Source organism: the organism of the source record quoted next, unplaced genomic scaffold, assembly GCF_019419815.1.
Source record: "Pyrus x bretschneideri cultivar Hongxiangsu unplaced genomic scaffold, Pyrus_bretschneideri_v1 Contig13, whole genome shotgun sequence".
Classification (NCBI taxonomy): Eukaryota; Viridiplantae; Streptophyta; class Magnoliopsida; order Rosales; family Rosaceae; genus Pyrus; species Pyrus x bretschneideri.
The window spans coordinates 1,345,607-1,361,337 of NW_025999424.1; the positions used below are offsets into that span (position 1 = coordinate 1,345,607).

The following is a 15,731-nucleotide window of genomic DNA, read 5'->3' on the forward strand; positions in this document are numbered from 1 at the left end:
CATTTCACAAAAACGCTTTTAACAATTTTAAAAACATTTTCAAACAAACCCTTAACTATAACCAAGTCTAGCGGCTTTTGAGTAAAAACCTTTTCACCCTCATGACATGATGTTAAAATTTTATTTTGTTTTGAGCAACGAAATACCCTGCCTCTGTTTTGGTCAACGGAAGATGAGTGATTCGAACTTGAGATCTTCCCATATTATTATTTTTTTGTGGGACGTGCTCGTGTGCTTTTAACGAAAAATACTTCGGACCAGGAAAGTAATAACGAAAATGGCTAAGCCAACAGCGGATTCTGCAAAAACTAACTGAAGAAAATAACTCATGGCAGTCTCTCAATGCAGTCACAAGGAATAAAAACCAGTGCGGGAATGCAAACATCTGCACCAATGTGCAGACAGTTAATGTCAATTGCCAGGTCCCTTTAATCTCATAGTCCCGGTACAAAAAAGAGCTTCAAAGAAATATAAAGAATTCAACAAACAATTATATGGAACATCTTTGACACAAGGTTGCTCAGGCTCTATTGCCGGCAGTGCGAAAGTCTGAACGAGAGAGAGAAATGAGACCACGAGAGGAACTGAAAACGTAAGCCTGTCGACTTGAAGGCAAGAGCTACAAGGTTAGGTTCGCATTTTGGCTGCCGAGTTCTTCTGTTCTATGATACAACAAGCCTCTTACCTCCCATATGGATGATATCGACCACTACCTGCACCACCATATCCCCCTCCTCTACTACCGTAAAAGGAAGCTCCACTACCACCTCCGTAGCCACCTCCAAAACCTGCTGCATCATAGCCACTCCCGTAACCACCGCCACCAGCTGCCCCGCCAGCACCTCCATATCCCCCATAACTCTCACCAGCTCCACCATAACCGCCTCCTATATCATAACCTCTGCTGTAGGCTCCTCCATAGCGGCCTGAATATCCCATGGAGGATTCTCCCCTATAAGCCCCTATACCACCACCACCGCCACCACCATATACTCCATATCCGCCAAATTCACTGCCACCATATCCTCCATAAGCGCTACCTCTACCACCATAGGCAGCAGCTGACCTATAAGCACCAGCACCACCATAACTGCCACTTCCATATCCACCATAGCTTTCTCCATACCCACCACCGTATGCAGGTCTAGAATCATTATAACGTTTCGATGGTGGTGCAGGTTGGTTTGGCTTCTTTGGCTCTGCCTTTTTGATCTCCACCTACAAGAAAAAACAGATGAACCTAAATTATCAAGCTTCTTGAGTGATCATAGATGCATTTACTATATGGCCAGACCGTCTGAGTACATGTAAACTATTTTTTTATACATAAGTGAATTCCAACTCAGTTTTGTTGATCAAGCGTATGGTTTCATTACTCATCACTTCAAAAGTGAAAAAAGCAATATGAACATTTTTTAAAGCAAACAAGAACATTTTTTAAAGCAATAAGAACTTTAAGTAATCTATAGGCACTGCTAACCAAGCAATAATTTAGTGCAACCCATTACAAAACCATTCCAATTTGCACATTGATCAGCGAAAGCAGAAAATTAAAAAGAGGGAGCAAACACTTAATTTGAGCGACATATCTAATAAACACTGTACAGTTCGACACACCATAATTCTAAACTACAACCAATGCAACAGATAATGCATATGATAACTATTTCGGAATTCGCTCCATGTGGCATAATCATAAAGCATATAAGGGCACAGACAAATGCAAGCACAGCCTTTTATCAGTAGACAACTCACCTGAGCTCCAGCAAAATCAAGCTTGTTCCCCTTGTCCAAGAGTTCATCAACTGCTTGATCTGTATCAAAGGTGACAAATCCAAATCCACGGGAGCGACCGCTGGAGTGGTCCCGCATAATCTGATGTTCCTTAACCTCTCCGTACTGTGAAAAGAAGTCGCTAAACTCCTCTGCCCATTTACAAAGAACATAAAAGTACCTCATTAACTATACTCAAAGAAAAACTAGAAACGGAAAAGGGAAAAAGCAACCAAAAAAGGGCACCTTCATTTACGGTTGTTGGAATTCCACCCACAAATATCTTCTTAGTCTTGAAATCCTTAGACCCCATTGCTCCCCGGGGTATTGTTCGCTTGATTTCGACCTACAAAGTATGAAAAAAAAATTTAAAAAGCAAGCTCCTTTTTTACAAACAAAAGAAGCATACAGCTTGAAAATACCTACTTGCTTGCCATTGATAACATGAGTCTCCTCAATGACTCTATCAACCACAGAGGGGTCTGCATACGTCACAAACCCGAAACCACGGGGTTGCCCCGTCTTCCGGTCCTTCATTATCACCGAATCTATAATCTCACCGTACGCACCGAAATACTTTATAAATTGCGCTGCATTACCAGAAACAGATCCCCAATCAGAAACCCTAAAAACTACAAAATTACAGTAATCAACTCAGCAGAAACGAAAATTGAAATTCCTACCTGTAGTAGTCTCTCTTGCCAAACCCCCTATAAAGATTTTCCTACGGAATTACAGAAAAATAGCTAAGCTGAGAGTAGTTTTTTAACTGGGTTTTCCCTAAATTTTCTCGGGAACCAAACGGAGTTAAAATTAGAGGACAAAGAGAGCTTACCCGGGGCTGGCGCCGTCGCCAGTTTGAGGCTGGGACCTGCTATAGTCGTCATCCTCCGCCGTCTCGTGTCTATGGTCTGGCTGGTTATTGTCCTGAGCTTCGCCATCGAGGTTGGGATCGTTCGTCCGAAAATCCATGGGGGTATCGGATTCTGAGAGGAAGAACTACAGAGAGCGAAGAAGAAGTTTGAGCCCTAGCAAGTAGACAGAGAAGAGGAAGTACTAAGAAGGGTTGGCTGCCGAGGATCTTAAACCTCTCAACTCTCACGAACTAAATATATATATATGTTCTTTTTTTTTTTTTTAATTATTTTCCTTTTAAAGAAAGAAATAAATCTCCGATATATTTATGAAGAAGCAATATCGAATTTTAAAATCCGTTAGGAGCTAGTCGGGTGACCGATATGAGCCTAACTATTAGGCTTGTAATGAAATTTTTACAAGATTAGGAGTATGAGATACATGTTTGATATAAAGATTTGTTATTTCGATATAAAATTACATTTATTTAAAAAAAAAAAAAAAAAGGTAAAACTTTGGTCGTGTACGACTTTTTTTCACACAAGTAGTATCGAAAAAGTAGATTTGAAGTTTCAGACTGTGAAAAATAAATACTCTTAATCACTCGAGTTGTAAGTTGTAACAAAGTGAAAGGAGTTGGTCGCGAAGAAAAGTATAAGAATTGCGTTAGAAAAAATGTGAAAAACGTAGTGGAAAACGTTTGGATATCTTCGTCAAACAGAAATTTCCTATACACTCACCTACTTTTGGCATGAACAAAATAACAACACAGCATAATCTTAGGCTTCAAAATCTTAATCGATTACTTAATCCGTAGAAATACATCGTATAAATACACTAACTGAACCAATGTACGTGACATACACCAAAATTTGGTCAAGAAACGCCTTGTTTGGCTCTCAACAGAGTCACAGAAGGACTTGAATTTACATCGTTACATGGTACGTCTTTCCGAGTGAGAGAGTTCCCTAGCTAAACTCTAAACGACGGTCGAAGAAACTAGAACGTATTCTGTGGATTAACTCTCCTCCGCGGCTCTCGCCTGTAGTATGGAGTTTCGTCTATTGTTCTTCTAACGTAATCTATGAACGCTGAGGTGTTCGAGGAGACTGTTCGCTCCCAGTAGCTGGGCTGCTAGTACGTTCGGGTGTGGCTGGGCCTGCAGTGCTTGGAGGGGCTGGAGCGTTAATGGATGTTTGAGATCTATCCAGTCTGTTTGCCGAATAACATATGGTGAAAGCAACTGTCAAACCCGATAGAGCAAGACATCCAAGCACCGTTGCCCAAAGTGTATGATTGATGGTAGTTTCAGATGCCGTTTTATCTCCAGGGTCGCCGTTGACATCAATTTCCACACTCTGACCTGCATACACAATATAAAATTTTATAGAATCTCGTTTGAGAGAGTACCTAAAGATTTATCTTCTCTGCTTCAATTACTTTTTGTAAAATTTCTTCTGGAGTGTAATATGAAGATTTAGGATAAAAAAGACTCACCATTGGCTGGAAGTGTAATGAAAATTGTATCTTTGAATCTCTTGGATCCTAGCATTCTGACCTGAAATGGACAAGTTGCATAATCCGTGAAAGATATCAAAATTCAATATACGAAAATGAAATCAAACTATTGTATCAATCGGATGGACTCAGTTAAGGAAATACGATATGGAACCAAGGAAACGCTTATATGTTACTTTTAAACATTTTCAAATTCAAACTTTCACGCACCAACCTAAAGGACAAGTTTTACCAGTACTCACCTCATATTTTGCATGCCCACCGATCCCAGAACCTTCTTTATGGATGGGAGTAATGAGTAAAGAATCCCGCTCATGCCAATAGATTTCAACATCTACAATTAGAACAAATCAACCGATCATGTCAGAGTCCAGAGCAAGAGGAGAGAGAGAGAGAGATGGCCAAAGCGCCGTCTTCTTAGGTCTTACCTGTGTTTCCCAGGATTGTAATAGTAGTCTTGTTAGAGTCTGGGGTCAGCTTCAACTGCATTGAATCCTGAAACATTTCAAGAAACAGCCACATCAAATACTATTAACATTATGATCTCGTTCAAGGGGAGTCCCGGTATAAAAACTTATAGGTGCACCATACGACAATGTTTCAGAAGAATATGAAATACATGCTGCGAGATATGTCGCTACCTTGCCCATCTCTAAAATGGAAAACCCTCCAACAAAAAGAGCAGAAGCAGATCCGGAAACATGATCTGCTTCTCTCAGTGAAGCATTGATGGAAACAGATATATCTGATTTCATATCCTTTGACTTGGGTACCAAACGAACCAGATGCTCCGGAGAGTAAGGAAAAAAGCGGCAGTATGAGCTACCGGTATCAAGATCTAACCATGGTTTTGCATACCTTTAGTTCATGAAGAGAAAAGGAATATTACCACACAAAAATGATTATTCAGCATATTTATGAACGAGTGAGGCTAGAGCAAAAGAGTTGTACCCAACAAAAGGCGGGTCAACTCTACAGTCATACTGGAGTTCCTTAGTGTTTCCAAGCGCCTTAAACTTGTTGTCGGTACTGCTTTGGAATCAAATGGAAAAAATGAAAACATTAGTCTTCTCCTACAGAATTATTACTTGTGTTCTTCTGTCCCGGAAAGCATAATGTAACAACCAAATAATGCATATAGACCATTCATGGTTACAAACCTGATCTTCACATAGAAGTTATATCCTTTAGTTGGGAAGGGAACATTTGTTAGTGTCTCAGTTGGAGCATCCACAGAAATAATATCCTCTGTTGGCACTATAACTGTTGTTCGCAACTTCAAACTTGAAGCTTCAAAATATACTGTTCACAAGAATGAAACCACGAATGAAATCTTGTGTCATTATATATTATTCACAAAAAATTACAGGGATAGGATAAATTTACAAAATTTTGTCTAGAATGGTTGATTCAACAAAACGTAAAATTGTTGTTTACCTTGAGTTGTACCTTCCCCAACTACTTCAGCCACCCCAGACAATGGGGATACAGATATGACACTTCCATTTGTAGTTCCCCAACGACCAGAAATTTCATCATTTAAGCCTATCCACCAAGGTAAAAATTGTAACATGGTGGTGAGCGGAGGGGGAAACTTGCCTACACGATATATAGTAAATGGATTTCAAAGTAAATTTTTACCATAACTTACCTTCTATACTGAAGTTAATATGGCTTCCTGTTCGAAGAACTGGGTTTTGAGGATGTATATGAGCACCCGCTGATATCTGAAGAAATCAAGTATTCAGTTGATCTTAAACAAGCACACAGCAGTTTAACGAAAACAAATATCACAAGAGCTCTACCAGGATATAGTCCGACTTCTGAGGCATATGATGGATGGATATTCGCACAAGAGCTCTACCATGTCGCATCGTCTTCAACCAGAAATTAGAAAACAGGAGTCAGTCTACGGCTCAGGAAAATCAAATGAATACTAAAATATACTGCTGTCCTTTCACTAGTCTAGATCTTGTCTATACAAATGCATGTTGCTTGTTGAATACTATATTTCCTTTTTGAAAGACAAACAGAAGAAATCCTTAACACAGCTTCTTGCATGGAATTATTTGAGTGAAGCAAACCTTGAGATGGATATTTCCACCGCCACCATGCGTGTTGCTGCTGTTGTTTATGGACACAACATCAGGAGAGTTGGTTGCAACATCAAAGAGAGTGGCACCGTGTGCTTCATAGAAAGGGTTTCCTAGTCCAAGAAAAACACAAGACTTTTAGAATAAATTTGAAACTTATCAAGTACCAATATTGATTAAATAACTGAATCATTGATACCTATCACATCAAGGTAGACTACTGGAAGAGAAATTTCAGCACCAACAGCAAGATTGATCCAGTGAAATGGTAACTCCTTGTTCGTAATTCTTATTTGAGACACCTGACCAAAATATGTAATATGTTTTTCTCTTAGATGTTAAACCTTTTTCTTGTCTTTGAGTAGTATTTGAAATAAAGCTGCTACCTTATATTTAGTTTTCAATCAGCAGAGATTATATTCATACCTCAGCAACTTTGATGCAAGCAGCAATCTCAATTCTACCCGTCATACGATCTTTTGCCTGAATGCATGCAAGATTGTTACTCTCTGATGTCTTTATTCTGTCTCCGTCGATGGAAATAGCATCCTTTTCCACACCTTCATTCTTTTCAGGGAGATTTTTTAATAAGGAATAGATAATAATTCCTTTATGACTCTGACTATCCCTTTGGCCATGCAATTCTGAAGATGAAGGTAAAATACTTGTTGTAGTATAATGAGGAGGAAGAACCCAGGTTATTGGGACTCCAAGAGCAAGAGGGAGATCAGGCACCACCGATATTGATAGAGATGCATTGTAAACTCTTCTCCATGATTTGGAACCAGAAGATATAAATTCACATGAGAATGAGACTGCAACGTTTGTTCTCCCTGCAAATCTGAAAATTGAAAGACAAATGCTAATAAGAAGAAGCCACAGGTATTTTTTGTAAATGAAAATGGCAAAAGCATATATGGGTTATAACGACAGAAACAGAAAACAATGTATACCTTCCAGATACGACTTTGATAAAACCAAGCTCTTCCTCATTCATATGGCTAGGGAATTGAATCTTTTCTGAACGTTCCAACTGAGAACCATACTTCTCACCAGTGAAGTGCTCTAAATAAAAGCTCAAAACCTAGACAACAAAAACAGACACTCTTTGTAATTTGATGACATAATATATGTGTCATGGAATGATTTACGTGTAGCAAGAATATGAAAGAATACCTTTTCATCTTCTATAGTCCACCGGTAGTTTTGGCAGAGCTCATAAACAGAAAACAAATCACCCTGATGATACTGCACAAGTAAGTATCTGATAAGAGTTCAAGCATAACCCTTCATTTGTAAATTTTACCTCAGAAAATAAAGGATATATTGGCATCTCATGGCCAACACCAAGCAGATCACTTTGTGCATTCAGTGTCACCGAAGAAGGAACTCCAACTTTAACACTGCCATATGCTTCACAAATCACAATATTTCCATTTCTGAAGAATGTGGCACGAATAGTCTGGTCATGCATAAAAAATGCATTTGATTAGGAAAATTTTTTGCATTCCCAGCAATGCTGCTTCAAAGTATTAGACATCACACCCTTTTCTTATTATAATTGAAAAGGTAAAATCATATAATTAACATATGCGAATAGCTAAAAAGAATACAGTGAACTTGAATCAGCTATTTATCTTACAGTGTTTCCAGGTGACATAGCAGACAGCCGTCCAAAAGATCGATGCATTGTCACTATTGCATCATCCAGACTCAAATATTCAACATATACACCAACTGTTGGTCCTCCTTTCACGGTAAGCTAAGCATAAAAGAATTAACTTGTCATTACAGAAATTAAACATGAAATCGGCAGTGAACAATAGTGTGTTTGTGTGTGTGCCTAAAAGCAAAAAGAATATTAGTACATTTCAAAAATACTTTCCTCCTCATTAAAAATGACATACAATTAAAAAAATTAGCATAATCAAAATCCACCTTCATCCCCAGTAGTTGCAGACAGCTAAAAGATAGCAACTACACCAACTCATTGTTTAAAAAAAATGCCGAAAAGGGTAAAGTAACAAGGTCAGATTCATATCGGAAACATACCACATAAGATGCTCCAGGTACAAGGAAAATTTCTTGTGGGTAGATTACAGGTGGTGCATAAACTTCCACCATTATTGGTTGACTCAAAATTTCATGCCCAGATTGTTGTACAGCACTCACCTAATTTCAAGTACTTTTAGAAAACTTTCAACATTCATAAATGCAACAAAAGATTTGACAATGTGAAGAAAATTAAAGATGGTAACACATAGGTATCACGCGAACGGTGAACTTACAAAGAAAGTGGTGATCCCAAGATGTGTAGCCAAAATCTTAAATTTCGGGACATTAACAAATCCACCACCTGGGCTTGAGATATCATTAATGTCTAACACCTCAATAATATGATCCTCAACATGCACATGAATATTCATGTAGGCAAACTGCACAATAGGTTCAAAATCATCAAGCCACTTGCATGCAAAATATAAAGCAAGAATATGGCTTGGACCATGTGCTCTTACACACAGACAAGAAGCCAAAGAGGTCAAGATCTACACAATTAAACATCTAGACCATAGATAGACCATTGATGTGTTCACCACAAGTCGCTTGTCAACACGCAACAGAGAAGCCTAATAAATCAGGTCAATTCAAACCTGATAAGCATCGAAAGTCCTCCCATCACTAATCCCAGCCATCAAATCAATAGTCTGCGAGTTCCCTTCCTGAAATTGTCAAAGCAGGATACGGTAAGATCCATAATGGATGCATATTGAATTCTTTTAATTGCCCAGTAGCTCTGCAGTGTAACAAAAAATAAAAAATAAAAAACCAGAGAACCAGAAAAATAGTTACAATGGGAAAACATACCATAAGGCTTATTTCCTCTGGTGACACAATCTTTATCCAGTCAATGTCTACAACTTGTACCTAAAGAATACACACACCTTCATGAGAAACTAGCCTACAAAAGCAAGCAATATTTAACATGAAAGATGAAGGCTTGTGACCAGAAAAAAGCATAACAAATGAGAAAAGAAAATGAAACAATGGGCACTAAGAGTTTGATGGCACAATTTCAAGTTTCAAGAATCTGATTAAGTTTATATTTCACGTATGTGCGGTTGTGAAGTACCCAAAGACGAGATACATGTCGTACCATTCTCTTAGAATCACAAGTTAGGATCCATTATACATTGAATCAACAGTTCCATTTCATAGAACGTATTAGTCGAGGAAATTTATCGTGCATCTACACTCCTTGAAAGATCACCCAAACTGAAACTAAATTTGTTTCTCTCAAAAGTTAATCACCGAAATCAAACAATTGGCACTTCAGCAGAAGAAAGAAATTACCACAGCAGAAGCCGCAAGGGGAGGAGCAAGTCCAATATCGTAAACTGTCACAAGTGCCTGTCCCCATAGCTTTAGGAGACAGGATCAGTTGTGAGCACTGTAAACCTGTTGGGGGTTGAACGACTTCCAGTACTCGAGAATTATTCACAGTAGCTTCCAAGAAACAGCTCCCACCAGTAATTGACAGGTTTAACTGAAAGATGATAATAAATGCATTTTGTAGTTTATATGCCCAAAAGTAAGCACACAAAAATTTATAAAATGCGAGATAGAGTATTGATGAGGAGTTCAGGGCCTACCTTAGCATTGGGATTGAAATACACCAGATTGAACTCTGGGCTGACAATTAATGTAGAAACAAGCTGCACAGTTTTAACAAATCTAAACATGAGATTTTACAGTTTTAGAAAATTAAAAAGACCAATATAAATAGCATGCATTTAAGAAATTTTAGTAGCAAGTTCAAAAAGAAAAAAAGGACCATAAACCCTGAATCTAAAGTCATCCCATCCAAACACCAAACACCATATACCTACAGTAGCAAAACTTTAAATATTCATCACATCCAAACATGATATACCTGTAGACGAATTGCATCTGTAAGAACATTATCTGAATCCTCAAGCAGTGGAACAGACTTATGAGCACCCATGTTATCTCTGAAACCAATGACAGTTAGCACGAACTATACACTAAGAAGCAAAGGATTCAACGCTGTTAGCTCATATAGCATTGCTATACTATGAAGTGTTCTAGAACTGAAAAGAAACCCTAATATCCAAAACGAAGGAATTTTGAGACTTTAACATCATGAGTCTAGAAACAATTCAGTTGACGAGGCTTCACTTGATGAGTTAAAGCTCAGGAGCAAAGTTTTGAGAGTCAAAAAGCATAATTAACAAGATACCATAAAACGAAGGACAATGAAATTCTAGGCAGTACCAGGCCTGACTCATTTTTCAAGCTCAATAACCTCTCCCAACTGTGCTTCGACCTCTCTAAATCATCAGCATCATCCCAACTAGCCATCTCGCCACAATTGATAAGTTCCCACCCCAAGGAAAGAGAAGATGAGTTTGCAAATGCTTCTCCAGAGTTACTAATACCAACAGCAGCTAATCTAATGGTGCGCCCATTTGCCACGGTAACAGGGGTGACACGGATTTTCCCAGAACTGCGATCAGCCTGAATTGCAGTCCGTATAACTTCACGTTCATTTACTGCAGAGTGGTCATTAACCAATAACTTCAAATGTGGATCTCAATATCACTGAAAGTAAATTTTAACAACTTGTAGTTTTAACGCAAGGAAATCATTTATACCATGTTCATCAGCTAGCAGAACAATTGAGGTAGGAATGCTACACGTAAGATACAGCAGAACTTCTGCTACTGCAGGTAGAGGATGGCCATCCCCAACCAGATTACCACGTTTGAAAACAATTTTCTGAGTCATTGCAAGATAAAGAGATATTATATTAATAATATTTCACACAGATAATTATATTAGAATTTAGAAAGCAACTGAAAGATAAAGAGAAGAAATTTACATAGGTTCCCAGCTTTTGACATGAAACTCTGTACAGACTCTTATAGCTATCAGATAACCATTGCACAGAAGCCCCATTGTCAATATGACCATGTCCTTCATTTAAGATATCCATAGTTTCAACAAAGTCAATACCATTGTTCCACTTTTCAGGTCCACCAAGAAGCATAACATCCAGATGCGTTCCAGGGACAAGGTATATTTTGTCCAAATTTACCAACTGCCTATCAGTTTCTGTTTGAGCCAAATCAAAAAAGTAGCCACCAAAATGGTTTCCATCACCTGCCTGACGAATGCTAAGCAGTGAATATGCCGCAATAAGTGAAGATGCTTTTAAAACAACGGGCCCACTAAAAGAGCTATCCAAGTTGTGATATTCTTTTGATAATGTAGCATGAAGGGTTGCCCGACCAGAAGCCGAGGCATATAAATATGCCCGTGAACATGCGGGACCAGAACTTGTTGCATAGAACTCAGCATTCCCTAAATGTCTAAAGTGGGTGCCTCAACTGTTGCATTGACAATAATGAAAGACTCACTCCCTGCTTTCCACTTTATGAAGGAGCTGAATGCATCACATCTATAAAAGTAGGCACCTGCAAATTAAAAAAAATCAAAGTTTAAAAGGTCAAACACCACTGACAGAAATTAAGTACCCTACACTTCTGGTATATCATAATTCATATGTCATTACCATTTGATGCTTCATTGTTACAGCAGCTTGAAGATGTGTTCCTACAACAGTCTCAACAGGGAAGTTACGAAGCATGACCATAGATGCTGGAACAGAGACTTCAATGGCAACCTATCACAGCAGACTAAATACTATAAAAACTGGTACAGACAATAGGCTTGTGATAGAGAGAGAGAGAGAGAGAGAGAGAGATAAATTTCTATGTAAACAGTGTATAGCATCTGAGGGTTTGGATGTAAAATCTTGAGGTTCAAATGTACGATGTGCAGAGTACATAAGTTTAAAAGATTCCAATTAAGCACAAGATATAATAAGTATGAAGGCAGGTCAGTAGGCATTCAGTTATATGAAGACGAGAAAAGAATCACAACATATGAATACCCTGTACCTCATCATAATTAAATGAATCAAAACTGGATAGCACTTTAATGGTAGCTTTACCAGGCTTCTTAGCCTGGACAACCCCAGAAGCAGATACAGACACGATACCCATATCTGAAGAGAACCATTTGTAGTCACTGGATGCTTGAGCACAACCTGTATAATTTGATGGTGTTCAGAAGCCTAACATTAGAGTCAAATGATAAAACAATTATCTAAAAAGCTAGCAACCTCCTGTAGCCTTTAGCTCCACCTCCTGATAAACAGAAGGGGCCCACGGAAGGAGAATGGTTGGAGATGCACCACTTTTATCCAAAGTAAACTGGACTTGATCACAAACCACGACTTCTTGCATGACCTTGAGAACCTGCAAGGGGGAAATGAACGCCTTTAAGCAAAATAAAATTTTGAAAAATGGAAAAAGCGAATAGAACAAAACTTAACAGCATAATAAACCGATCAGGAACTAGGAAAATGGCAATTAAGATCAAGTCATTACCTCCTTCTTCTCATTTAATGCACTAAAGTAAGTCAAAGAAGCTGCCAATTTACCCTGTCCCTGTGAAGTTGCCTTCAGGATCATAGAATTCTGCCAGCCATGTTTGATTGCAATATCATTTGATACAGGAGAAAGTCTCCAGTAGTCAGACTGGTCACTGGACAACTTTAAATCATCACTCTGCAATTCAGGGATGGAACTTCAGAGCGGAAGGTAGCCAAAAACATAACAAGCTACCATATCAGAGTAAATCAAAGCTATAATATAAAACAAGACAAACTTTTGCATCAAATGAGAACGAAGGACATCTGAAAGGAAGTATAAATGGACAAGAAAACATAGAATGCTAGAACATTATTCAACAGAGAGAAACAATCAATAGGACAAGCACTACCTTCGATAAGACAATTATAATTCACATTGTGGAAAGGAAAACAAAAACGGAAAGGTCAAAAGTGCAAATTAACTGGATAGATCAATGTTCAAAGAAGATACTGGAAGAATGCATGGGTTACCTCTGTAAGATAGATTTCTTGTGCATCTGGACCTTGTGAGAAAACCTTCATTTGAATGAGGTACTGACGGCCAGAAACACCATACCAACGTGTCATGGATGGAATTGCTTCAATTCCCTCAACAAGATTGCCAGAAGTAGACAAAGGTACCATGTATAAAGATAAAGAATCTGGCAGAACAACATTAAGTGACGACACTTGTATGTGGCCAGCAACCCTTGTATCTTCAACTATGGTGTTTGTAATTCCTAAGCTAAACGCATTAGCCAAACCCATCATAGAGTCCACACGAGCAACAGAAGAGTTTGAAACAGACCATCGATGATGTGGAGACGGCAAAGTTACCACTGCAAAGGTCCAATGAAGAAAGATAGCTTAGATCAAATAGTGCAATTTTTCACAATGGTTTAATAACAAAATCTCTTTGAACTCTAAGGTTGAGCTTTAGCACTAGTTTTATTTTATTTCTGGAAGCTCCCAGAACCTACCATACTAGCAATTTACAGTTTTGAGTATCTATTCACAAAAGAAGCTTCCAACAAGCTCCAAAACAAGCATCCATCAATTAGATTTACCTCACCGATGAAGGTTGCCACACTTTTATGCAATCACAAGTTTATAAAATAAAAGCAAGTTTCCTAGACAACATACAACAATAGAAAATAAGATTGCTACTTTAGAGCATACGCATAAAGAGGGAGTAAAAACCTTGAGCCTTGTTCCCACGGATAATTTTTAGACTATACTGAACAGCAGCACCAACGAGGACAAAAACAGGTGAGGGAGGATCAAGTGACATGGCTTCTGCCACAGTAAGAGCAATTCTGTCAGTCATGTGCTGGAATCGTGGCTCAAGCAAATTTACAGAAACAATCTCATGCCCAATTTCGATTCCCTTTACAACGTACAGATCGGAAAATACACCCTGCACACCATACATTTGAAAAATAAAAAGGTTAGATGCAAATTGAAAATGCAGTAACCTGCTGATATTGCTCAATCACACCCAATTGAAGTATAGACATACATTATCTTCAAGGCTTATTTGGATATCTAGGTCTCCACACAACCCACCACAGTCACTCAGGGGAGAATCCTTTAGAGGAACATGAGCAAGGTGGTGAGGCAGTTCATTGGTTTCCAGCTGCCACATAAATTGCAATCCCACCAGGGACGAAAACACATTTTCTGCAATGCATATCGGCAAATCTCTTAAAATTTAAGAACCAGCGCAATTAAACTAAAGATAGAACAAATGTAAGCCCCAAATATCTCGTGATAATTAGCATTTCAAAACATACCTTCGCTGTCAAAGGCGCGAACTCGAAGCGTGGCAAGCCCATCCAAGTCAAGTTTAACAGAATTATGAAATATCTGAATCCTAGAAAGCTTGTCAATAAAAACTTTGCAGCGAATCACAACCCCAGTATTTACATCAGCAGCATAAACAGCAGTTTCCTTCCGGCCACTAAACGGAGCAATTGATCTCAATAGTGCACTCGTCGAGCAGTGACTAGTTGAGTTATATTCCGGCAGAACAGACAGAATGTCGTGGTGATCCCATGACCTGCAACCAATTTTCATAAATTTCAACATTTATATACACATATATATTACCAGAAACATCAATTTAGCACAAACAAGCTTGAAAAATGACGAATTCATATACTGTAAGTACGCATGAGCATATACATACATATATACACACATATAGATACGCAGAGTGGCTTACCATTTGAAGCAACCATCGCTCCCCTGGAGCCGATACTCGACCGGATGAGTCATTCTGGGAGGCAGCAGAATGTTGACGTCTGCAATGTGCGGACCGGAGCCTAAATGCGACGCCGTTTGGCCCGCCACCAGAAGAAGAGACAAACCGAGCAAAACAGTGTATCTCAACATGTTCATCCGCCGCACTGAATCCATCTGAAAGCTCCAAGTTTCAGCTTCAGAGAGCCTCGCATACTAGTGAAACTCACCAGAGAGATGGCCAGAGTCGGAGCTTGTATTCGAGGTGAGCAATCATGGACCGTAGAAAAATGGAGAATCGAAGGGTTTAGGGTTTAGGGGGGTTAGTGTAGTGGAAAAGGGTGAGGGAAAAGTACTTGATTCAGGTGGTGGGAGACGTGGCGACGAGGGATTGGTGGTGACGCTAAGAACTGTCAGGTTAGTGGTTTATATATGGGAAGGATATCGAGATGTCTGTTTATTTTTGGGGACAAGGATTGTTTACCCTTTCCCTTTTGATGCCCTCCTAGCCTCCTGTTTTGTGTGATCATTGTTAAATCATGCCAATATTTTATATTATTTTTTATAGAGATAATAAGATAAAAATAAATAGTAATATAAAATGTTGACGTGGTTTAACCGTGATCACAGAAAACAAGAGGACACAGGAGGGCACCGGAAGTGGAAGGACAAACAATTCTTGTCCTATTTTTGGAGGGAGTGTGGATGCGGACCGAGGTTTATCAACTTTAATCCAATTGGAGAAATGATCTCTT

The 15,731-nt window shown here is 38.8% G+C and overlaps 1 protein-coding gene across 1 annotated transcript; it reads right to left on the reverse strand.

Annotated features, from left to right (window-relative positions):
- Positions 1 to 372: 372 nt before the first annotated feature.
- Positions 373 to 15,287, reverse strand: LOC103965794 (nuclear pore complex protein GP210). Its single transcript, XM_048578865.1, is given in 45 exon segments — positions 373 to 1,218; positions 1,756 to 1,925; positions 2,020 to 2,119; positions 2,200 to 2,363; positions 2,457 to 2,497; positions 3,635 to 3,719; positions 3,722 to 3,991; positions 4,126 to 4,186; positions 4,389 to 4,480; positions 4,575 to 4,641; positions 4,788 to 5,004; positions 5,098 to 5,178; positions 5,307 to 5,448; positions 5,584 to 5,691; positions 5,798 to 5,873; positions 5,952 to 6,023; positions 6,231 to 6,352; positions 6,439 to 6,541; positions 6,666 to 7,080; positions 7,193 to 7,323; positions 7,416 to 7,478; positions 7,546 to 7,701; positions 7,882 to 8,001; positions 8,292 to 8,411; positions 8,528 to 8,674; positions 8,891 to 8,959; positions 9,105 to 9,164; positions 9,591 to 9,647; positions 9,649 to 9,783; positions 9,890 to 9,952; positions 10,171 to 10,264; positions 10,516 to 10,810; positions 10,913 to 11,036; positions 11,140 to 11,627; positions 11,630 to 11,734; position 11,795; positions 11,833 to 11,943; positions 12,221 to 12,369; positions 12,445 to 12,580; positions 12,713 to 12,892; positions 13,228 to 13,574; positions 13,936 to 14,152; positions 14,255 to 14,415; positions 14,529 to 14,794; positions 14,960 to 15,287. Coding segments are annotated over 45 exon segments (6,912 nt in total). The 5' UTR covers positions 15,154 to 15,287; the 3' UTR covers positions 373 to 681.
- Between the last annotated feature and the right edge of the window lie 444 nt (positions 15,288 to 15,731).